At 38.1% G+C, this 23704-nt stretch overlaps 2 protein-coding genes across 7 annotated transcripts in view; one reads left to right on the top strand and one right to left on the bottom strand.

Moving 5' to 3' along the window:
- The window catches only part of CEP290 (centrosomal protein 290), a 55143-nt gene extending 41925 nt beyond the window's left edge, over positions 1-13218 (top strand). For 4 of the 5 annotated variants that reach the window (XM_074870698.1, XM_074870700.1, XM_074870701.1 and 1 more), the window contains 12 exons: positions 363-486; positions 1057-1704; positions 2707-2841; positions 3111-3197; positions 4984-5148; positions 5488-5610; positions 5911-6071; positions 9058-9199; positions 10853-10926; positions 11072-11172; positions 12017-12123; positions 12414-13218. In XM_074870698.1, the coding sequence (XP_074726799.1) occupies positions 363-486; positions 1057-1704; positions 2707-2841; positions 3111-3197; positions 4984-5148; positions 5488-5610; positions 5911-6071; positions 9058-9199; positions 10853-10926; positions 11072-11172; positions 12017-12123; positions 12414-12614 (2068 nt within the window). In that variant the 3' untranslated portion in view covers positions 12615-13218. The remainder of the gene's footprint in view (positions 1-362; positions 487-1056; positions 1705-2706; positions 2842-3110; positions 3198-4983; positions 5149-5487; positions 5611-5910; positions 6072-9057; positions 9200-10852; positions 10927-11071; positions 11173-12016; positions 12124-12413) is intronic. The other variant, XM_074870702.1, reaches the window with a different exon arrangement.
- Positions 13209-23464, bottom strand: RLIG1 (RNA 5'-phosphate and 3'-OH ligase 1). Of its 2 annotated transcripts, none has more exons than XM_074870707.1 (7): positions 23330-23464; positions 21317-21434; positions 20598-20693; positions 16433-16549; positions 15860-16054; positions 14646-14815; positions 13209-14102 (listed from the first exon to the last, which is right to left on the bottom strand). In XM_074870707.1, the coding sequence occupies exons 1-7, from the start codon at positions 23417-23419 to the stop codon at positions 13914-13916; spliced, it is 975 nt and encodes a 324-aa protein (XP_074726808.1). In that variant the 5' UTR covers positions 23420-23464; the 3' UTR covers positions 13209-13913. The 2 variants fall into 2 exon arrangements, with proteins under 2 accessions (XP_074726808.1, XP_074726809.1); XM_074870708.1 differs by having other exon boundaries at positions 23366-23463.
- Positions 23465-23704: the final 240 nt, after the last annotated feature.

Below are 23704 nucleotides of genomic sequence, written 5' to 3'. Positions count from 1 at the left end.
CTATTGTGTAAAGTTATAATTGCAATTTAGAGTTGGTGAAAGTTGCTGGAACTGCTAAGCTGCAGTTAGGGAGTGTATCCTTAATGAGCGTATCCACTCTCACAGTTGATAGTGTACATGAGTAATAGAAGCTGCACACATCTCAGAAGAGCATATTCCTTTTGACAAAGAAAGTACTTTTGATTCACAGGGATTAACTGAAATAGTGTACATTGCCTAATACTGATTTAGAATTACTAGCCCAGTAATACTAGAAAACCCAGTCTATTAATCTAGAAGTTCATGGGTTTTTTACCTTGAGGGATGTTTTTCTGCATTAATAGCCATTTGTTTGTTTTGGCTTGATTCATTTTTTGATGTAGAACACAGCAAGCAATCCCACGAGATTCTGTGGTAGAAGAATTACATTTCAAAAATAAATACCTCCAGGAAAAGCTTCATGCATTGCAGAGACAATGTTCGAGAGAGACATATTCTAGACCCTTGGTAAGTTAATAATGTAACAAAATTACCTAGAAGAATCACACCTACTTAACAAAAGTATTTGTTATCCATTTGGTATTGTGTCAGCTGGTTTTATTTCAAATGTTAGTATTCTAGAACAGAATATGAAATACTCAGCTTTTAGTGTTTTTAAAAAACACAACAAATCAAACCCAGAAAAACCCAAAAACCCAACACTCACAATTTCTGTGTTCTACAGGTAGAAGCTGAAATATTAGGCATCCTAGCATATGTGGAGAAATAAGGGATATGTATTTTTAAATATGTGAGTCTGCAACTGAGGGACTACTTTTATATTTCATACTGATTGAAAATTTGGGATACACAGAGTTTGGGGAAATACTGAGCTGTGTTTTAGCTACATTAGGTGTTTTTGTTGTGTTTTGATTTTTACAAGGTTCATTATATTGCAAATATTGCATTATTAGTTATCTAAATCTTTCAAGGAATAAATTTAACAGTAGGTTAACGTTCTAGGTTCTTTATTTCCTGTTTTGTTTTACTGTTTTCTGCTTTTCTTTCATGCTTCATTCTGTCTTCAACTTGAATCAGAGTACCTGTGACCAAACTGAACTGACCAAGTCTGTTCCTGTCAGTGTCAGTAAACAAAAGTATTTGAATTCCCTTCAAAAGAAATCTGTTTCAAACAGGGATGAAATCAAACATGAGACTAATCATAGCATTACTGATGGCAATGAAATAGGTGAGGAAGCAGACATGCAAATATGCTTCATGCATAATGAAGGCCATGAGGCTACTGCAGATGCAAGCACTGAAGTGTCTCCTGAACAGCATCTTGAAGATAAGATGAAATGCAAGGACACAGATATTTCTAGGGAAGGACTGAAAAACAGAAATATAGCTGAAGCTGATAAAGAGAACTGCAGTGAAAAAGAAGGAAATATAACACAACCTGAAAATGGAAAACTTAATGAGGAATTTGAAGAAGAGGAGAGAAAACAAGAAATACTCAAGCAATCAACTGTTGATGAAGAAAGTGTAGAAGAGCCTGATACTGACAGAATGAACTGCAATCAGTCTGATTCAGGGGAACCTTCTAATCAAGCCAATGACTATGAAGCAGAAAAAATAAATGTGAATAATGAAATGAATCAAGACACTGCAGAGAATGAACATGAAACTTACCAAAGTGGTACAGAGGGGGTTGAAACAACCCCAGAATTTTATGAAATGCCTGAGGTTTGATACTGTAGCAGTCCTCTAGCGTTTCTTCTGTGTAAATGATGTAGAAATAGAATAGTTTGTTCTTGATAATGCAGTGGTTTCCTATGCATGGTCTGCAGGGATACTGAAGTAGTCACCAAGTGGTCCATAAAGCAAACCTTATACTTTCATGATAGGCATGCATATCAGCTCACAAGTAAGCTACTGTCTATTCTAAAATTTTGATCCAGAAAATTTACAAATAATCCCAATGATACATACAGCTAGTTGATAATTCTTTAAGAGTCTTATTATAGTCTCTTTTTCTTAGTGTAAGTTATTACACTAAGAAAAATATATGCTCTATTGAAGCGAATACTTTATTCCTGTCGTTATTAGTGATGAATTAATGGATCATAAGGTTAATTCCATAAAAAGTGCTGATTATATATCAAAAGTTTTTAATCTTTACTAGTCTGGGATAATAATTTACTATATACTTATGATTTGAACTGGCAATATAAGGCATGCAAACCACTCTTTATGTAATAGAAATTACAGGCCTCCATAGATTAAGATTTAAGACTGTAAGAACTAACAGACTAAGAACTGGAGTTATATACTACTTTTCCTGACTTGCTCTGTGATCTGTTTGACTTAAGTGAAATTCCTTATGCCATATGTACTATTTAACAAACATATCAGTATACATCCTTAAAATTAGATGCTGTTCCCAGGTAAGTGTCACAGCTTACTACACTCAGTAGTTTTGCCTTTTAGATTTTGATTTATTTTAATTTTGGTCTGACAAAATTTTTACTTGTTTATACTGATTTGTAAACTTCCCCTAAAGGTTAGAACACATAAGAGAAGGAGTTACAGTCTGAGCAGATTAGATCAAAACTGGTGATAAAACTGTTATTCATTTTTTTTCTGTGACCAATACTAATTCTCTGTTGCTCTTCATCAGCTACCACTGATACAATGATTAGTGCATTACCACTTCATAATAGTTTTTTTCCCCTCCATTTTCTCAAGACATCAGGAACAGGAGCAGGTGATCAATATCGAAGAGAACAAGAGGTGTTAAAGGAAAATTTAAGACTGTCATCTGAAAATGTTGAGCTAAGATTCCAGCTAGAGCAGGCCAATAAGGATTTGCCAAGATTAAAGGTAACATCTTTTTACCTTTAGTCCTCTTTACCCTGACCAGGTTAGGGGGTTGCTTAAAAAGAAATGGACATCTTTTCGGTACATACTGTAACTTTTTAATGGTTTTATGGAAGATGACAATGTTGAACGGCTGGTAGAAATGATGAAAAATGTCATTGCAATGAGAAATTGCCTTCTCTTTACATTTTTCCAAGTAAACCATCTGTAATTTTTTACTGTTCACCTCAGTTTGAAATCTAAATAACTTGCTTATTACTTTGTTTTTTGAGGACCAAGTAAGTGACTTAAAAGAAATGTGTGAACTTCTTAAAAAAGAGAGAGCAGATGCTGAACGAAAGCTGGGCAGCATTAGAGGGGTGAGTATTGTAACAGCATTTTTCATCATAACTAAATGAAACCAAAACACAAGAAAAGCAATTCTTTATTAAATTATTTGGAATCAACCAAAAGCAAACAGGAATGGTTCTTGTTTATTTAATTGCCAAAGTGCTATAATAAACTAATGAAATCGAGTTAATAGGACCATTAGAAGGACTGGAGGTACACTATTAAATATTTTCACTATCATGGCCTTATTTTGTCATGGCCTTTATTTGGATTAAAGTTATCTTCAGAAACATATTTGTATGAAAAAATAGGAGTTACAGCCCTAATAATGAAAATTATGTTCAATTATATTCATGTATTTCTGTAAATTCATAATACAGGTACAGATTTATGATTTAAAAGATAGTATTTTGATTTGATGCAGATGTTAGAAAGTGTAAGTTATTGTTTGTGAACTTTTTTGTTTGTTGTACTATGCAAGTGACACAGTTAAATTTTACCTTAGCTACTGTCAGCTACTTTAATAGAGCAATATTTCAGAAGTTACAGGAAAAAAAAGTCTTCAGCAGTACCCGATATCTCCCTTGCCACTAACTTGTCAAACTGTTTTTGTGACCTTTTAAAGGAAGCGGACTTAATAAAAAGCTCTTAAGTGACTTCATAGCTCTTCCAGTATACAAGGAGAATGAGTTCCACTTCTGGGTACCTGGAAAAGATTCTATATTTCCCATTCTTTTACTTGTACCTTGCATGGACTGCTTGTGTATCTGCCTATCTCTTATGCAGATGAGGAAATTCAGTTTATAAAAACTGTTTCATGCAAAGGTTCTGAGGAGACAGCAAATTCTGAATCTTCCTCCCTTTTCAGGCACCAAGATCTGACAGAGGTTTTTCTTTAACTCTGCTGTGTACCAGCACAAACCTCCTAATCCCTCCAGTTATTTTAGAAAAGAAAGAATAAGTCGTTTTTCTTGCAAAACTTGGTTTCTGTGGGTTTATGTATGGGTCCAGGGAGTAAAATCTTCCCCATCTCACCTCTGTAGAAAGAAAAGGAGATACTTCATGGGCTCAGAACTAGAAAGCAGCATCTTTAAATTATTGTTGCTGAGGAAGACAGTTGCTACAAAGGTGATGAGAAAACAAATACATTTGAAGACCCTTTAACAGCTTTTCTACCTCATAAATGAATGTAGTGAAAGAAGAAAAATGGAGAAATTACAACCTTTTTTTCCCCTGTATTTATTCATTTATTATCCCTCTGCAAGGAGCATATATGCCTTGGGAAAGTTTGGAGAAGATTTACTTGTGCTTTAAGATGTAGCTCTTCTGTCACTTTACTCCAGCAGAAGTATGGTTGCTAAAAAAGGGCCCTCTTTTCCTCCCTTCTCTCAATCTCCCAGCCATTTTTCTTTTTACCCCTCAAACAGTATTTGCATTCAAGCAATTGCATGGTCTGTTGGATCAGGGGATTGCTCTACAAGAAAAGCTAAAAAAAATAAAGTAGTACTTTGATTTATTTTCTTAATGTTTCCATTTAGTTCATAAAGTACAGCAGATCTTGAGACTAACTGCAGCTTTCTTGGGTAACACAGAAAATGAAAGAGCTGATATGCTGACTTTGGGGGTGAATGTATCACCAGACACTTTGAGAAATTAAGTATGCAAGAAATTTTAGGGTTCAAGTCACACCAAAATATAACGTCTTTTTTATAAATATAAATTGAAATGGGAAAATAAGCAATAAAGTAAGATTTGGAGTAGCTCGGAATGTTAAGGTGAACTTTCTTTTACTTTTTTTTTCTTCCCTCTCTATAGGGTGGTAGAAGTGGAAAGACAGTCCCAGAATTGGAAAAAACAATTGGTTTGATGAAAAAGGTTGTAGAGAGAGTTCAAAGAGAAAATGAAGATCTGAAAAAAACTCCTGCTGTTGTTTCTCATGAGAAATTACTTGGTCTTGAACAGGAAAATGAGAAGCTAAAGGTACTGATGTGTCTCCAGTAACTGTAGATAGCAGTTTATATACAAGTTAGTAGGAAAATGGAGCAGCAAGCCTCTTGTTGATATTGTTTGGCACAAAAATGTTTTAAAAATACCAGATATGAAACATGTAGAACAGAAAAGCAAAACTTAATTTTAGCTTAACATACTGCATGATTTATGTAAAGGTACTCTGTACCTTAAAGGATATATTTAAATATGTGATGAAATGTTATGTTCACTGTGCTAGGTAGCTGTAACTATGGTCTGCTTTAAAAATGGAAATCTGAAATTTCCTACTAAGCAACGTATATGTGTTTTAACAAACTGTTTGATATTTAGTCTGAAATGGAAAAAATGAAACTTCGTCTGGGGGGCCAGCTGAGTATGCATTATGAATCTAAAACCAAAGGAATGGAAAAAGTCATTACTGAAAATGAGAGGCTGCGTAAAGAACTGAAAAAGGTATGATCGTTGTAATCCATCCCTTTATTTCTGTTAGTTACTGGTTGTGGTAATATCTTTTTTTTTTTTAAAATCATTGATATGGAATGGACGCTTTTCTAAGCACTAATCTTGCTATGACAGAATTTTTAATTATGTGTGGAGAGGAGACATCCGAGGAGCTGCCCAAGGCAGAATTTTGAAGTTGTAGTGCTAGTGATCTTGGACACACTGTTTTCCTCTAAATCAGCACTGACCCTATCTAGATAATCCTGTGCGTCATGTGAGGTTAAGTATTCCTTTGTTTTTATTGAACAATAGGAAGCTGACAATGGAGAGAAACTACGAATAGCAAAGAATAACTTGGAGATACTAAATGAGAAGTTAACTGTACAGCTGGAGGAAACCATTAAGAGGCTAAATTTGGCTGAGAGCCAATTTGACGGACCTGACAGCAAAAGCTGGAAGTCTGTTGTAACAAGGTAGGAATTGATAATGAAGTAAAGAATATAAACCCAGGTGTTAATGCCTCATTAAATATTAGCAAACAAATTAAGACTTTCAGTTTCATAATTTTTACTTCCTTTTTGGAAGATAGTTTTATATTATCCATATTTTATTTTCTGATTCTATATTAAAAAGTCAAATCAGTATACAGGCCTCTGATACAAATCCAGCAGAGATCTAGTGTCCTTAATTACTGGCTTTGTTAGCTGCTTCTATACAGTAGCCAGTTACTTATCTCCCTTCTTCAGATCAGCTGTAGAGTTCTAGATAGTTCTAGTAAAGGAAGTATTTTGTGTTCCTTGCTGCTTAAATGTATTGTATTTGTGCTTTGTGAAATAATGTCATCATTTTCGCTGAACACAGAAGGTATTTCAGTACATTACCACATGGATGACAATCTGAAACAAAAACTGGAAGCCAGCAACCTGCATTTTCCAGCTTGGCTGCCTTTGAATCTACATTTAACCGTATGAATGTTCAGAGGTTGTGTTAGAAAACCCACTGGGATTTCTATACTCCTTGGGACATGTAGGCATAGCTAAAGATCCTTCATGTGTGTTCTGAAGGCCCTGAAAGCTAATTGCAGTCAGCCAGTTGATTCTGTTATCTGTAGAAGAAGGGTGAAAAACTCAGAGACTAGCACTGGATTATCTTTTCCAATATATAAAATGAAGTGTGGGAATTGCCATTTCTAGATATTTAGATGAAACTCAGACTTTGAAATTAGCATCAAAAATAACTTTTGGTTTGGTAATGATAGTAATGCCTACAACTCTTTACCAATAAGTTATCTGAAAGTTGTTTTAAAATTCAGGTATCACTTGCTCCACTCAATGTGAAACAAACTAAAGAAAACAGTTTTATAACACTGATTCTGCTTTGCAACTTATGCATATGCTTTTAATTTATCTGTACTTTTCACAATTAGTTCAGATGCTTTTTCTATGACAACCTACTTATACAGGCTGGAATTCTTAACTCTATAGCCTGAACAACTTTTAATTGTATTCATTTATTTGCTAGAAGCAAGCTCTTTAGATCTGCGTTTTGTGGTTTGCTTACCACAAAATTACATTGGCAAACAGTCATCCCAAAACCATTGCCAGTCCAAAAACCATTACCATTATACCCATTTTCAATAATGAGCTACTCACAAAGATGCTAGTTATGTTGCACCAGCATGTTTAATAATGAACAGATTGATATAGAATATGAAGTTTGATATGATACGTTCACATGAAACATGCCTGTGATTCATCAAAGTGGACAAGGAAGGTGAATTTCATCCCTCTTGAGGTAAGAGTTTTTAATTGGATATCATCTCTTGTACTGCTGTATCTCAAAAAAGGACAAGAAAACGAAACAATGCTTATGCTATTAAGAGAAGCAAACAGCCTATGTCCTGTATAAGGATGGAAGAGAGCAAATTTTGGGGAATACTTAGTCCTGGACTCCTGGATGACCTCAGGATGAAATAAGATGACATGTTGCAAAAGTACTCTTCGATAGTTGTAAACAGAGGTGGAAGGTATCTACCTCTGACAGCAACATTATTAGGGTGGAAAATCAGCTGGACAAGAGAGAGACCTGTCTGATTTCATCTTAAGTCAGACCACTGCTGAATCGTCTATCTGCTGATGTCCAAGATTTTACCCACTTCCCAGTCTTGCACTCCCAGAGGATCCCTTGGGGAAGTTCTAGTGCTTCTCTGACCTTGCTGAGCCATTTCACTTCACTGAGACTTCAGAAAGCCATTCCTTTTTTTTAACCTTCCCCCTAACTCTCTGGTGAGGTAAAATGTCTCTATGCAAGGTCAGATGACAGCCATATTTAGCTGGAGAAGGACGGAAAAACTGGCTGCCAGCCGCAGGAGGAGGACAGGAACATAGTGAAGATGGCAGGCATATCAGCTCAGTAGTTTGAATACAGTTTTTCTTTTAGTTCTTCAGCTCTTTGAAAACCATTTCTACTTAGTTCTATTTAGTTGATAGGTAGTTGTATATAGATAGATATATACAGTGTGCTTAATTGTACTTGCCTATTTCAACTGGTGTGAATAAAAACTTTTATTTGCATTTACTTCAGAATCATGTTAAAGTAAGTGAGTGACATTAAGACATGACTAACCTAGAGGAGCATATTGAGGCATTTTAACACACAATGCGCCTCAGCAGGACATCTTCCAAAGCATGTATGTGGTAATAGAAAGTATCTGATGGAGCAGACGAAGGTGACATCCAAGTGATCCTTTGGAAGGCTCTTTGGCAGGTAGTGAGATGTTGGAGATTGTATTGCTAGCTGAAAACCCACTTCAAATGGGAGATGGGACTACATGATCTCCAGAGGTACCTTCCAACCAACATTTCAATGATTCTGCAAAAACCTTTTTGTAGCCTTGTATGGCTCAAAGCAAAACAGAATCCTCCTCAGACTGCTGTTACTCCAGGGTAAACAGTTTCTTGCAGAACATTTTTGCCATTGGAGTCTTCATCTTCTATATCTGTATTAGCCCTTTTCTCAGTACATTAATTTATTTTCCATAAATTATTAAATAATAAGAAAAATTCTGTCAGAGGTATGGCACTGAAGTAAGACCTGACCCATGTGCACACTGCATCAATAAGAGATGTGCATGGTTTTAGCAGGAGGTAGTTTGGGATATATGTGCAATACCATAAAAAGATTCCAGGCTCCATTTAATATAAAGTATAGACACAAAGTGAGACCCACAAAGTTGTATGTAACATTTGGAAAAGCCTTTATTCTAAGATTAAAAATGTATTTTTCATTATGTTTCTTTCAGCTTACTTATTTATAAGACCAGTGATCATTTCAAGGCCAATGCCAAAGTATATTTTAGGGTGTATTTTATGGCATTTAATCTCCTAAAGGTATTTTAATCTGTTTTGGCAAAAGTATTAGCTTTTGCTCTTATTTTTTTCTAAATAACAATGCTACCAGGGTGCATGAAACTAAGTTGAAGGAAATGGAAATGGATATTGCTAAAAAAGCCCAAAGCATTGCTGACCTTGAACGGCTGCTTCAGGAAGCAACAGAACGTGAACACAATGCTGATAAAAACTTACAAGATCTAAAAGAACAAGTGAGTAAAATTTAACCAAATGCCTCTGAGAATGATTGCTTAATATTCATAAATTTCTTTCTAATGTCTATATTGGCAGAGTACTTTTTTTTCTCTAATCCATGCTTTTACAGGTTTTTTCAGTCCTAGTTGCAATAACTGTACATTTACGTATTTTAGCCAATTAATGAGGTTTACCACTTATTATCAATATATTTTCTTGACTTGAAGTCTTAGGGGAAAATTTTTTTTTTCTACTGTATTCTTTTGTAGGGTTTTTAAAATTATAGTTTCATTGATCACATGAAAGCCTGTAGGTACAGATGCTTAAAATGATCTTAAAATCTTTCTAGCTTGTTCTGCAGAGTGAGCTGCTGCAGAGACTTCCCTCTTCCTTCCCTATCTTTTTTGGGGGATTGACTTTGCCATCCTAAGGGGGAATCTTCATGCCTATTTCCAGTATGGCCTCTTACATGCAGCCTTACAAATATTATTTCACACATGGAAGAGTTGATGTGTTTTAAACTTGGGTACCTTTGAAAAGATGTATCAAATTTTGGCTTTTAAGTAGTACTCCAAAGATGTAGCCCTAGGACTATCCACCTAGATTAGCTTCCATATTCTCATTTATTAATATGTGCATGGTTTTCTTTCCCAGATGTCTTGTGCTGGCGCTTCTCAGTGTAAGGTATCTAATACACAATTTTCAATATAGGAAGTCATATATATTATGTAAGGAAGTAAATGTGTTCAACAGAACTTGGAATTGAGTCCTATAAAACAATGTTGTTAATTTCTCCTTGTTTCTCCCTTTCTAAAGTCAGCATTATTAATATGAAGTATATGCCAGCAGCAAAATTAACACAGAGATAAAAGTCATTCATTATGTGGTATTACTCTGGAGAAACACACTTTCCAGTTTCTTTCGTGTCTCAAACACTGATGAAGGGATGTGGTCAAAGTTAATTACGTTTCAAAGAAGACTGACTGTGAAAAAACCCAAATCCTTACTATTTTATGTAGTTATAGAACGAAAGCCTATCACTAACAGTAGCCTTGTAAGAGTTCATAACTTGTCACTGCATTCAAAAACCATATATAGTCTCATATTTAAAACACTGATTTTTCTCTCCTGCAGCTTCTACTGCAAGGCACTTCTAGAAGCTAACTCCCTCTATGGTCAGGGACCCATTACAACTGCAGGTCATTTCTAGTCAACATACACACATTTGGGTTTTCGTTGCAAAATCACAGGCTTTTCATATTATGTTTAAAAAGGACACCTAGGTATGCAAATAAGCATATCGGTAGTCTTTTTAAAGTACTTAAATAATTTAGGCATATCACTTTAAGAATATGTATAAATTTTATGCTAATGTAGCTATGTGTCTAACTTTGTAAATCTAACTTTCGAATACCTTTTTCTTCATTCTTCTTGAAATGTGTAGCAATGATCTATACTAACTTTAAAAAGGCTGTAGGTAATTAGCTTTGTGGAAACTCAGTAGATGTAGACTTGGATTTTTTTCTCTGTGATAAGCTAGTACTTGGTTACATCTTTAGCATTATTTTCATTCATTTTTTAATCCTGTATCGAAGAGAACTCCATCTGAACTGCATTATCTGTCGATACTGTTTTTTGAAGAGTAAAAATTTCTTAATTTTTCTTTTAAGATTGAGCTTCTCAAACACTTCCCTGAAGGTGAAAGGACAGAGCAAAGTCTTATTAGGGAGCTTCAGCTTTTAAGGTAATGTACTTTTAAATAACTAAATAAATACCGCAGCCAATATACCTAAAATAAGAATGATCAGGAAATGGCTTTTACCATTTTTAGTAATTTATATTATAAAACAGTAATTTAAAAAAATGAATAAAATTGTTTTATATTTCAGATTAACTAATAATCGATTAGAGAAAGAAAAAGCACAACTAGCTCACCAGGTGGATGATAAGCACCACATACACACATATACAAGTGATGGTCCCACAGCCGGTAATGACTTTAAATACCTTAAATAAAGATCTTCTTGTATTTTAGGCCTAAAACTATTTTTCTCTTAAGTGTGTGCAAAATTGCAATAAATCTACAGAATTATTTGACTTATATTAACGCCAGAGTAGTGTAAACCGCAGCAGACTAAGGTCTTGGATTTCTGAGTACTTATACAGGTTTTGTAAAGTGTTAGTAAAAAGCTCCATAATGAGAGTAACAAGAGGCTGTAATCTCTGTAAGATTTCCCTTCCCAAGAAGATGCATACTTCATGCCACCATTTACTTTATAAACCTTAAAAGACTGCTTGTAAGATGTCAGTCATTCATTCATTGAAACCCTTTTGCCTAGGGTTCCAAGCTGCTGGAGTGTCTATTTCCAGATACCAGCTCTGTGAATGATTTAAGACTTAGCAGGCATCAGTCCCGTGGGAAAAACAAAGCACTATAGAGCAGCACGTTGCCATACAATGGTGAAAAAAAATAAAAGTTAACTCTCTTGAAATTCTTAATACAACAAACAAGATCCCTATACTATGTTATTTCCAAGTTTCCTGCGTTTAATTCAGAGAAATATACATGTCATATTTCTCAGAAGTGTGCTTAATAAACTGGCCCTTGGAGTATTACATTCAATCACAGGAATGAAACACCACCATGTAATTTGTGCAAGAACTAAAAAAAACCCCAGATGACTTGAATTTTTGGTGGCTGTTGATCCCAGTTGGATTTACACACTTTTAACTGTTTCAGCTTTCAGGAGATACAGAATTACTCTAACAGGATTATTTGTGTCATTGATTTTCATTACCTTAAATTTCATAACAAATCACCATTATTTTTGCAGGACATAATGAAATTGTAGAGAAGGATAAAAATGACAAGTTAATGACAGAAGTAGCTGACCTCCAGACACAGCTGAAAGCCTCAGAGTTGGAAAAACAGCAGTTAAAGGCAAGTTGCATGGATCATCCTAGGCAAGATAATGGGCAAAATTATGGTTAGCTAGAAAGAGCTGTTTAATACCTAAAGTAATATTTAATGACAAAGTCAATTTCTAAACATTACCTTTATGAAGCCTGTTTTGTTGTTAGTGAATGTGCTGTTCCTGTGTAGATTTTTGTGTCTCGAGAGAATGTGCTTATTCTCTCATCATTTAGCCTCCTAAAGAAAAAAAAGATGTTGTTGACCTGTATTTCCTAAGTTCTGTATTAAAGGCAGTACTCCTTCATTCTTTTTAAAAGGAAGAAACAAAAAAGCTAAGAAGAGAACTAGAAAACTTCAACCCTTCCTTTTTTGAAGAAATTGAGGATCTGAAATATAACTACAATGAAGAATTAAAAAAAAATATTATCTTAGAAGAGAGATTAAAGCAGATTTCGGAAGAGTTTGGCATTCAAGTGCATAGTCCAGGCAACATTTCTGTTGATCAGGCTAGTGTTTAGTATCTTCAGTATTGATACAGAAAAATTCTGGGGCTGTTACATGATTTGTCTGGTTTTATCTTGGAATGATACAAGTCCATTAAAGTTACAATAGTTTCGCACATACCCAAGAGTGCAGAGTTGGATTAGTCCACAGATTATGGTCAGTGTTTATATACACTAGTCAAAATAAAAGTTTTTCCTCTCCCAACTCCTTTGCAGTAATATATTTTCATTCAGAACAGTAATTTGGGTAATACACAGGTGTCAGGTGAAGTTGAAAACTCAGACTTATCCTAAAAGCTGAGAAACTCTTAAAATGTGCTAAGTATGCTAAGTTCCAGATTGATAAGAATATGTAATTTGTTCTTGCTGTCTTGTGCTATCATACTTCTTAACTATGTACTCAGGGTCAGCATGCTGGATGTCTGTTCTTACATCCTAGGTTGTTTTTACCTCAATTTTAGAAAATCCAAGAACAAGGAATTGAAAATAAAGTTATAGTATTTCAGCCAAACTAATGGTATTTTTGTAGATAAATGATTTTTCATTTTGTATGTTTTATATAGCTGGATGTATAGTTTTATAGCACAGATAAAATAAAGCCAACCCAAATGATCATGCATTCTCACCTTTATTATTTGTATGCCATCTTACTTAATATGCCTTTGATGAAGTTTCCTAATATAAAACTAGTATACTTTCTATTATTTACTCTTTTTGTCCCAAAATAGTGGAAGTACCTGTAGGATACAGCTTAATTAGGTTTTCAGGTAGTAGCATAATGCTGCATCTTACCAATTAAATAATACAGTGAAAAGCTTTCCCCGAAAAGAAATTGTTACAACTTAAAAAAAAAATATATCAAATTTCACAACTAATTCTGGTCCCACCTGACATATATCCTTTACTGTTAAGAAACAACTAGATCCTAAATCTGAATCCTACATATAACATTGTCATAACAATTATATTTATAGAAGTGCAACCTATGGAACTTTGAGAGCTGATTGCATTCATTAGCTAAGCTATTAGGACCAGCCAGTGTTAGACAACGTACTACTTACACTTAATTGCAACAGATTCCAGAAACGGGTTCAGAAGTTAAGGATTTTTCAGAACTGAAAATAAACATGCTGAAAGCTAGATGTCTGTGCTGGATGTCAGATCTATTATATAAAATTAATCATTTAGGAAAAAATTTAAATCGTACAGTACCTAGCCTGCTGCCTAAGCCAGAAGATGGTTTGTAAAGAGTGCTGTGGTAGACACAAACAAGAGGAATGCAGCACATACGACAATTAAAAGAGAAAAATAATTTCAAGCATCAAACTTGATATCTTTGAGTCTGTCAAATCTCTGACCATCCAAGTTTGAAAAATGGTGAAACAAACTCCTTGGTTCAAAGTCACAGTCATATTTAGTTCTATTAAAAGAAATTACAACAGGCTGAGAATTCAGGTATGTATCTGGAAGTGGCCAGCGCAAACCAAGATGATGCCGATGGAGCTAAAATAAAAAGAAAAAAGGTAAGTTTAGAGATTTTGATGTAGTGGCCCAACAGTTTTCAACCTGGGGTTGTGTGGGTGCTTTAATTCTAGGATCCTCTGCATTAGGGCACTTACAACCATTAATCAGTTATCTGAGTAACAATGAAGCACAAAAGGCATACCAAAACCAAGGTGTCCTCCACAGCTTCAGAAATAATATAAGCTTGCTAATTAATCAAAAATCACATCCTTATTAACAATACAAGTCAACATTACAAGAAATTCATGTTTTTAATAAGAGTTAAGCTTTAAAATGTTGCACGATTCCTATATAGAGATGCAAGAAAATACTATTTTATGTTCTCAATTACTTTATTAGCATAATGTAGATAATTAAAAATTTTAATATGTCACTGGTTTGACTAATTCTACAATCACCTGATTTGCTAGGAGAATGTTTACTACTAAAAAATTTGGAAAACGATAAAAACTGACTACCTCACAATACTTCACATACTATAAATTATTATAGTGCTTTCCACATGTCCATCTATATATTTACCTTGATTAAACACCCATTATGGCAGTGCCACACAATTCCTTCAACTTTACCCTCACTGCAGCCTTCAAACCAAGACAATATGTCATTTTGTTTCAGAGTAGGCGGATTCTTTATCTCAAATGCTCCATGTGGTACAAGAAGGTGTAGAGGCTGCTTCTTGCTTCCTAATCCTATATTAACAAGAAACAAAAAACTTCCTGCTAGTTACATGTGGTAACTTAAGATTTTCCTCTCTTCTGTTATACACCTATCTTAAAAGCACTCTATAAAGGTAGACTTCTATTAGGTACTATAATGTTGTCCTGCCTTTAAGAACAGGTAAATACATTTGATACTTAATAGTGTAGCTGTTTCCCCTCATGCTTTGTCTTTGTGGTCATCTCCTCAGTAACCATAAAGCTACTAGCTAAATTAGTCATGCTTCAGATCACGATCGATAGCACAAACATCTTGGTTCCTGAAAATCTGGCATATTTTCTTATGAATATGGATTAATACTTAAACCCAGCCATTAACAAAGGTATTGCCTCTTCACTTGACTGTTCAATGTAAATCTTCATCTAAGAATACAGATACTAGAATTTTTTGTTACAGTTCCTTTACATTCTGAGAAAATGCTTAGACCAGGAACTACTATTTTTCCTATATAACCTTGCAAGTTATCCTAACAGCAAATCTCAGAACTCACCTGTGCTCATACCTAATTGTTTTTTTGTTATAAGGCTTTTAAAGGGAGAAGCCATAACCAAAATTCAGCTTAAATTACATTTCCTTAAAAAAATATTCAATTTATTTTATAATTTTAGAATTGCAACTTATGACTAACTCAAGGGACTCAAAAAAAATGTCTGCATAGAATTTTCTACTTTAATGGACTAAACAGCAACAGAAGACCAAGTAAAGTCAAGAAAAGGCACCAACAAACCATCTTATTAAAATACTTTAATAGTAATATTTAAAAACAACTATTCCAGTCAAAATATTTTTTGAAAGACTAAAGCAAAGTTTTATAGGAACTCCTGAAGAACATCCAGGTGGAAGGAGGTTTAATAGGCATAACTGGGTGAGTGTTCTTTGAGCTAGCCCTTTCCTTTCCCAAAAGGTTACATTGCTACCATAGAACTTTTTAAAACTTACACAAAGGAAAAGTACAGTTTTCACTCAAAAATATGACTAAATAAAGAAGTATTTAAGAACAGACCATACAAACTTACCATATGGATTTGCATTAATATTAGTCCCAATGAGCTCCAATGTTTGTTCTAGAATTTCTGATAATGGCACCGGACTGATTTCCAGAAGCCCTGGGTCAGCATGGTGTTTCAATGCCAGTGCTATTTCAGCCTCATAATTTACAACAGATGAGTGCCAGCAATACTGCTTACTATTTTTCTCCACAGGCACCCAACCTATGAGAAAACATTACATTTTACTAAAGTAAATATCTGAAGTTATCAAATGCACACTAGAACTGTACATGCATTAAAAAAACCGAAACAGTTGACTACAAAGAGTAACAAGAAAAACTGTGTCATATTTCAGAGAAATGTCACAAGAATGCAAACATGACACCTGTGCCTTCAGCTGAAGCCCTGTAAGTCTGTCAGCAAACTGCAATTATTTTCAATGTGTCAGAAAAACAAAGCCTTTCTGGATAGTGAATGAATGACATTCCAATTGTTTTCCGAATATGTTAACTACTACTTTTAACTCTGGAACTAATTCTAATTCACTTCAAAAATGGATCCCCCCCCCCCCCCATTTTACCTGCACTGCATCATAGGTACCTGGCATATGTCCGTTTTCATCAGGCAAAGGATTGCCGTTAGAGAACTCTATGTCCTTTGCTGGAATCCAGGTATCTGGAACAGGCTTGAAATCCTCTTTAACATTCCAAACAAATTCTAGACATATAAATGTGACATTTAGTTTTTGACAAACTGTTAGCCAATTTTACATTTTTATAGTCTTTCAACGCAAGTATTAAAATACCATTGATCTAAACCTTGTTTTACACACAGTAGTCCCAGTTACTTTGTACAAGCACCAACATCTGGCACACTCAAGCAGTCTACCATCAGGAGGGTTTAAAGAAGCATAGTAACCTTTAAGTAGTTTAAAAGTTCAAAATTAAGATTAAAAAATAGCTTCTTAAACTATATTTAAACTAGAGCAAGAGAAATAGAATAGAATAGACTATTTCAGTTGGAAGGGACCTACAATGATCATCTGGTCCAACTGCCTGACCAATTGCGGGCTGACCAAAAGTTAAAGCAGGTTAAGGTCCTTGTCCAAATGCCTCTTAAACACCGACAGGCTTGGGGCACTGACCACATCTCCAGGAAGCCTGTTCCAGTGTTTGACTTCCTAATGTTTTGCTTCCTAATGTCCAGATTAACCCACCAGGTGCAGCTTTGAACCATTCCCATGTATCCTATCCTATCACTGGATCCCAGGGAGAAGAGATCAGCATCTCCCTCCCCACTTCCCCTCCTCAGGAAGCTGTAGAGAGCAGTGAGGTCACCTCTCAGCCTCCTTTTCTCCAAACTAGACAAACCCAAAGTCCTTAGCCACTCCTCATAGGACATTCTTTCCAGACCTTTCACCAGCTTTGTTGCCCTCCTCTGGACACATTCAAGTACCCTCACATCCTTCTTAAATTGTGGGGCCCAGCACTGCACACAGTACTCAAGGTGAGGCTGCACCAACACCAAATACAGCAGGATGGTCACCTCTTCTGACCAGCTGGTTATGCTGTGTTTAATGCATCCCAGGATGCGGTTTGTCCTCTGGGCTGCCAGGGCACACTGCTGACTCATGTTGAGCCTGCTGCCAACCAGCAGGGTTGCTCGGCTGCTCTCCAGCCACTCCTCTCCTAGTTTATACTTGTGCCTGGCATTATTCCATCCTAGGTGCAGAATCTGGCATTTTGACTTGTTAAATTTCATCCCATTAATCACTGCCCAATGCTCCAATCTATCTAGATTCCTCTGCAAAGCATCTGGTCCCTCAAGAGCATCAACAGCCTCCCCAGTTCAGTATTGTCAGCAAACTTACTAATGGTGCCTTCAACTCCTGCATGCAGATCGTTGATAAATATACTGAAGAGAACTGGCCCTAGAGTTGAACAATGAGGAACACTGGTGACCGGTCACCAGCCAGATGCAGCCCCACTTGCTACAACCCTTTGAGCCCTGCCCTTCAGCCAGTTCCTCACCCAGTGCACCATGAACCTGCTCATTCCACAGCTGGACAACATGTACAGTAGGATGCTGTGAGGGACAGTATCAAAAGCCCTACTGAAGTCCAGAAAAACTACATCCACCACTTTCCCTTCATCCATTAGGCAGTTAACCTTATCACTGAAGGATATCAAATTAGCGAAAACAGGACTTTCCCTTTGTGAATCCATGTTGACTGTGCCCAATGATTGCATTATTCTTTAAATGCCTTTCAATAGTACTCAGTATAATTGTCTCCATAATTTTTCCAGGAACTGAAGTTAGTCTGTCATTCCCTGGGTCTTCCCTCACGCCCTTTTTGTAGATTAGAATAACACTGGCTAGCTTCCAGTCAGCAGGGACCTCCCGACTCCCAAGACCTTTAGTAGATGATAGAGGCGTCCTGCCATAACATCCACTAGCTCCTTCAGTACTCTGGGATGAATCCCATCAGGCACCATGTGAATGTTCACATTCATTACAATTTCAGTATCCACAAATGGAAGGTCACTGTTCCCACACTTGTGGTCCTCTGACACAGGGGATCGGGCAGTCCAAGGTCTATCAGTATTATTAAAGACTGAGGCAAAAAAATACAGTTAATGACTCTGCTTTTTCCTCATCCCTATTAGTCAGGTGACCATCTTCAACAAGTATTGGTCCAATGTTCTCTTCATACCTCCTCTTGCTATTAACATACTTAAAAAAGCCCTTCTTGTTATTTGAAACAACACTGGCTAGTTTCAACTCTAATTGAGCTTTGGCCTTTCATTGTCTTCTCCCTGCATATACAAACCACGACTCTGTAATCTTCCTGCAAAGCCTGACCTTGCTTCCAGAGATCATACAATTTCTTTTTCCTCTTGAGCTCTACAAGGAGGTCCCTGTTCAGCCAAGCTGGTCTTCTGCCCCACTTGCTTGACTTACAACACAATGAAATTGCCTGCTCCTGTGCTTCTAAAAGGTGGTTTGTAAAGACTGACCAGCACTTGTGGACTCCTAAGCAGATTCTCAGGGTACTCTGCTAAATAGCTCCCTGAATAGCTGAAAGTTTTCTCTCCTGAAGTCCAGGGTAGCAACTCTGCTGTCCTTTTTTCTTATTAAACTGTAAATTTTAAACTCAACCATTTCACGATCACTGTGGCCAAGGCAGCCACCTACCATCACATCCTTCATGAGTCCTTCTGTGAGAGACTGAAATGTCATATGACTGTCTCAAAGCTTGCTTGTGTCTGTGCAAACCTCCAAGACAAGATGCTGCAGCCTGTGAATTGGTCTGGGGGATGTCACCCAGGGAAGCGGGGCTGTATTGAAGGATGGACCCCTCCACTTCTTTGCAGTTGCATTGCTGGACTCTTTAGACAAACTTCAAAGGGGCAGAGTGTACCGAGCTGGCCCCATCTGGCCCCATCGTGTAGCCATTCGTGTCTCTATTGTGTAGGTCAGACCCCATGCATGCATTGCTAATGAACAGATAAGAGGAAAACGTTCCTGCCCTGAAGCCAGATGCAACAAAACCTGTGGGACCAGAGGAAAAAAAACCTAAAGGTGGGCAGATACGCTGATCAGCGGATATGATGAACTTAAAAAGGCAGCAGAAAATTTTGCTCAGGGTGCATCCACCATCGAAGCTGGATCTGTATGCACCCACCACCAAAGAACTGAAGACTGAGGACCAATGGGATGCCACTGGATCCATGGTGGTGACTATTCTTGCAGCACTATCCTGCATCCTTGATTTATTTCTGTCTTTTGCTTCCATTCTGTCCTATCGCTACCGCTCTTCACTTTTTTAGTAATAAAAACCTGGTTTGGGTATACGGCATTTGACCTCGTTTGTGTCTTAATCTCACTCTTGGGATCATATCGAAACCTCCCCCGACATTGGATCGGGACACCTTCTCTATTCACAGACAGCAACTCTAGGAGGGCATCTTTCCTAGTTGGCTCACTGAGTACCTGTGACAAAAAGTTATCTCCTACAAACTTCAAGGATTTCCAAGACCTGCTTGTCACAGCAGTACGGTATTCCCAGTTGATGCCTGGGAAGTTTAAAACTCCCATATGGACAAGGGCTACCAATCCAGAAATTTCTCCTAATTGCCTATAGAATAACTCATCAGTGCTTACACTCTGGCTGGGAATAGGTAGTAGACACCCACTACAACATCTCCTTTGTTTTCCATTCCCCCAATTCACAACCACACCATCACTAACTGTAAGGGCTGTACAACCAAACCTCTCCCTTACATATAGTGTGACACCTCCACCTCGCCTGCCCTGCCTATCCCTCCTGAACAGCCTGTAGCTCTCCAGCCCAGAACTCCAATCATGGGACTCATTCCACAAAATCTCACTAATACCAATGATACTGTAGCTCTGGGAGCTGACCAATGCTTCCAGTTCACCCTGTTTTTCTCATACTGCGTGCATTGGTGTACAAGGACTTCAGATATGCTCCTGAACCATTCATGCTCCCAGGAGCATGTAAATCTTACCACTAGCATTGCCACCCTCTGGCAATGCCATGCCAACCCTTGTCTTACCTACCACAACCCTGCTGGTATCCACTTCCCCCACTGATTCTAGTTTAAAGCTCTCTTGAAGAAAAGTTAAGCATGACATTAAAAAAACTGGAGCAGGACCACTGATATTTCCTGTGTTAGACTAGAAGTGTTTTTCCAACTGGATAACTTACATTGCAAAAAGAAGGAAAGAAATCTTCACTAACCTTTGCAATCTTCCAGTGAATACAAGTATCGTTTAAACCTTTTTTCAGCTTGTTTGTTAGGTTTTCGATCCAGCCTGGCCCATAGATATGGTTGCCCTAGAGTTTCCAGAGGGATAAAACCAGCAATTTACTGTGGTAACCATAGCCTGCAGAGTACTGAAATCAGCTACATAAAAGGCAAGATATGAATTCTTGTTTGTTGCTAGAGAAATTTTATATCCAAAGACACTATTTAAATTCATAAAGTAATTACCGTATATGAATCTAAAAATCTGTTTGTAGAATCTTGCCTAGTGTAATACAAAGTTTCCTTACAATTTCAGGCAAAGGCAAGAACCCCAGTGATGCAATGAACCACGGTCTTCCTATTTCCTCCCAACTGCTATACTACTTTTAGTCCTTCTCAAGGAAATTAGACACCCTTTATTACATAAATTCTACAGTGCAAGGAAGATTTACTAATAAGAAACTTTAAAATTGGAATAGTTCCTTGATTGGCATGTTCACTTAAACCATACTTTATGTATTGTAGAGTGTAAAATCTATACCACCTTTAATAAATACCTCCTATGTTTATGGTAATTAATACGCTGTGGTCAAGATGTTTAATGAGAGTTGAATTCACACAGCTGTAATCCAATAAATCATACAAGTGAAAACTACATAAAACAAGGCTTCTAGTCAACATGAGAAATCAGCATATGGATCTTCCTTATTACCTTTATAAGTAGTTACATAACAGCAGGTTCCATCCACCTTTTCAGTCGGAATTGCGTTGTATATATCTGCCTCTAATGCCTTTCCAGTTATAGTTTCAGTTGCCAAAACTTTAAATGGCTGAAAAGAAGACAGGTATTTTAAACCCTCATCGTGGCTATGTTACTGCCTTGTTGTCACAGGGATTCTTGCCCCTTACAGCTGGCCTCTGTTATATGTCCAGTATTATACATTATATTGCTGATTTCTAACCCTATCATATGCACCCTCATTTCTTCAAGACATGACAGTTTGGAAAATGCTCTAAGACAAAAGAACAAAAGCAATCTCTTCGCAAATTCTCACCCTCTTTTCCAGTCTTGATTAGTATTTAGACTTTGCCTCCCACTTCAAATAGCGCATATAAACTAGAAGGGTTCCAGCCCAACACTACAAAATTTTGAGATGTCTTCCTGTATTATGATGGCAACAGATATTCATCATGACTAGCTGCTCCGAGCTTGCAGTCTGGAGCTCAAACTCAACAGCACCACATTACTGCAATACACAGACCAGCGGATGCAAGGTGGCAAACGCATCCTGGTATTAAATACTTAGTATCAGTGCTGTCAATTAAACACTTTTCCTCTTAAGCAGAGCAAAGTAGTACCTGATCCGGGGGTCTGAAACAACTATCCAGTCACAACTACTCCAGATTTCTAGGAGGACTTCTCTAGGACTTCTGTAACAGTTTCACTGCAAAGATGTGATCAGTTGTGTTTGGACTCAAATGTTTTCCTCTATAATCATCACCCCTCACTCCTCTCTCCCTAGTCAACTTTGACTTGTAAGCTGGTCACTGTCTCTCTCCTGTAGCAAAACAAGTCCTTGTCTTGCCTAAGTCTCAAAACAAATCTCAGAACATTCTACATGCTTTTGTTACGTTACATGGTTGGTTTATATTTTAGTAATCAGGTTCGTAACCATAACATAGAGCATATATGCAGATTTAATGAAAATTACATTAAAGTTCTCAGGGTAGTGAGAAAACATACCCCTGGTTTACCCCCACCACCACCACTTCTTCCCTAACAGTCATAACCCCATGTATTATCCTTGCCTGCACTTTGAAAAACAAAAAATAGCATATAGCAGTTACAGATCTAATCCCTTGTCTTCTTTTTCTACATGAAGTAACAACAATGTCGGGAGGTACCCTCACATGACCACCATCAAGATGGTGATGGCTCAGAGTTGAACAATTCAGTTACTGTCATTCTGGCAATCATTTCTGCTCTTCCATCCAGAAGTCAAACACCAACAGGAGAAAGTCACCCAGACGCATTCAAGTTCACTATGCGGCCCACAGACAGCAGTAGTTGCTGCTACTAAAATCGGGAAACACAAGTTGGGGGTCTACAGCTAGATAGGTGAATGCCACCCCAATCTGTCCCAACACTGCCCGCTGCATCTCGGGAAGAAATAACTCTGATTGGGCTCCATTACTTTCACCTCGGTATATATCCCGTATCTTACAACCTCCAATGAACTCTTCCATCATAAGCCTGATACTTCTTTGCTCACAAAAAAAAAAAAAAAAACCAAGCTTATTTGTTCCCCACGAGACTGACAGGCGGGGACGGCAGCATGATTTTACATACGCTCCCCTCCCCATGCGGTCATGCTGGAGCGCCCTCATTCCTGGCCATGGCTGTTCCCGACACTTGGAAAAAGCAGACACACCATCACGGTGAACGCCTGGACGGACCTGCCCGGAAAAGAGCGGGACAGAGCCGAACCGGCACCCGAGAGACCTCTCCTTCCCGCATTTCACGAGGGCGGGCGGCGGGGAGGCCTATGGAAACCTCTACCGTGCGTTTCGCTCAAGAGCTGCAGCGAAACCTCCGGCCACCCGGGCGTCTCCCTCCCCGCGGCCAGGCCGGGCCGGGCGGCTCTGACACGGCCGGTGGTGCTGCTGCCTGCCCCGCCCCGCCGCGGCCCAGCGACTGCCCCCGGCCCCACGCCGCCCCGGCCACCTGGCGCTCCCGCTTGGCCGACGGCTCCTCCTTCACCTCGGTCACAAACAGACACGGCACCTTCCGCTGCACCGCGCCCCGGCGGCTCATGGCCCCGCTTGCCCGCTCCCGCCGCCGGGCCGGCGCCGAGCCCACACTGCGCCGGCGCCGACCCGCGCTCGCGGGGCGCCACGGGAAATGGAGTCCGCTGCCGCCCGCCCGCCGGGAGCCCCGCGACGCCCCTGTGTGCCGGGGCGGGGCGGGGCGGGGCGCGGCCGCCACTCTCCAGCCGCCCCCAGCGAGGCTGCGGCTCTGCCGCTCTCCGCCGCCCTGCCCGGCCGTGAGCCGATGGCAGGGCCGTTCCCCTGGACTGGCAGCCTTGGCTCAGGCCGCCTC

Source organism: Strix uralensis, chromosome 5 (genome assembly GCF_047716275.1).
Source record: "Strix uralensis isolate ZFMK-TIS-50842 chromosome 5, bStrUra1, whole genome shotgun sequence".
NCBI lineage: Eukaryota > Metazoa > Chordata > Aves > Strigiformes > Strigidae > Strix > Strix uralensis.
This window is presented reverse-complemented; position numbering and strand designations above follow the sequence as displayed.

What these genes read in the sequence shown, in the direction of transcription:
- RLIG1 (XM_074870707.1), bottom strand. Translation starts at nt 23,419, where the DNA reads ATGAGCCGCCGGGGCGCGGTGCAGCGGAAGGTGCCGTGTCTGTTTGTG. An exon ending in TTCACTGGAAGATTGCAAAG is followed by an intron (nt 16,550 to 20,597) that starts GTTAGTGAAGAT and finishes TTATATGTCTAG; the next exon opens with AATTTGTTTGGAATGTTAAA. An exon ending in TATTAATGCAAATCCATATG is followed by an intron (nt 14,816 to 15,859) that starts GTAAGTTTGTAT and finishes TTGTTAATATAG; the next exon opens with GATTAGGAAGCAAGAAGCAG.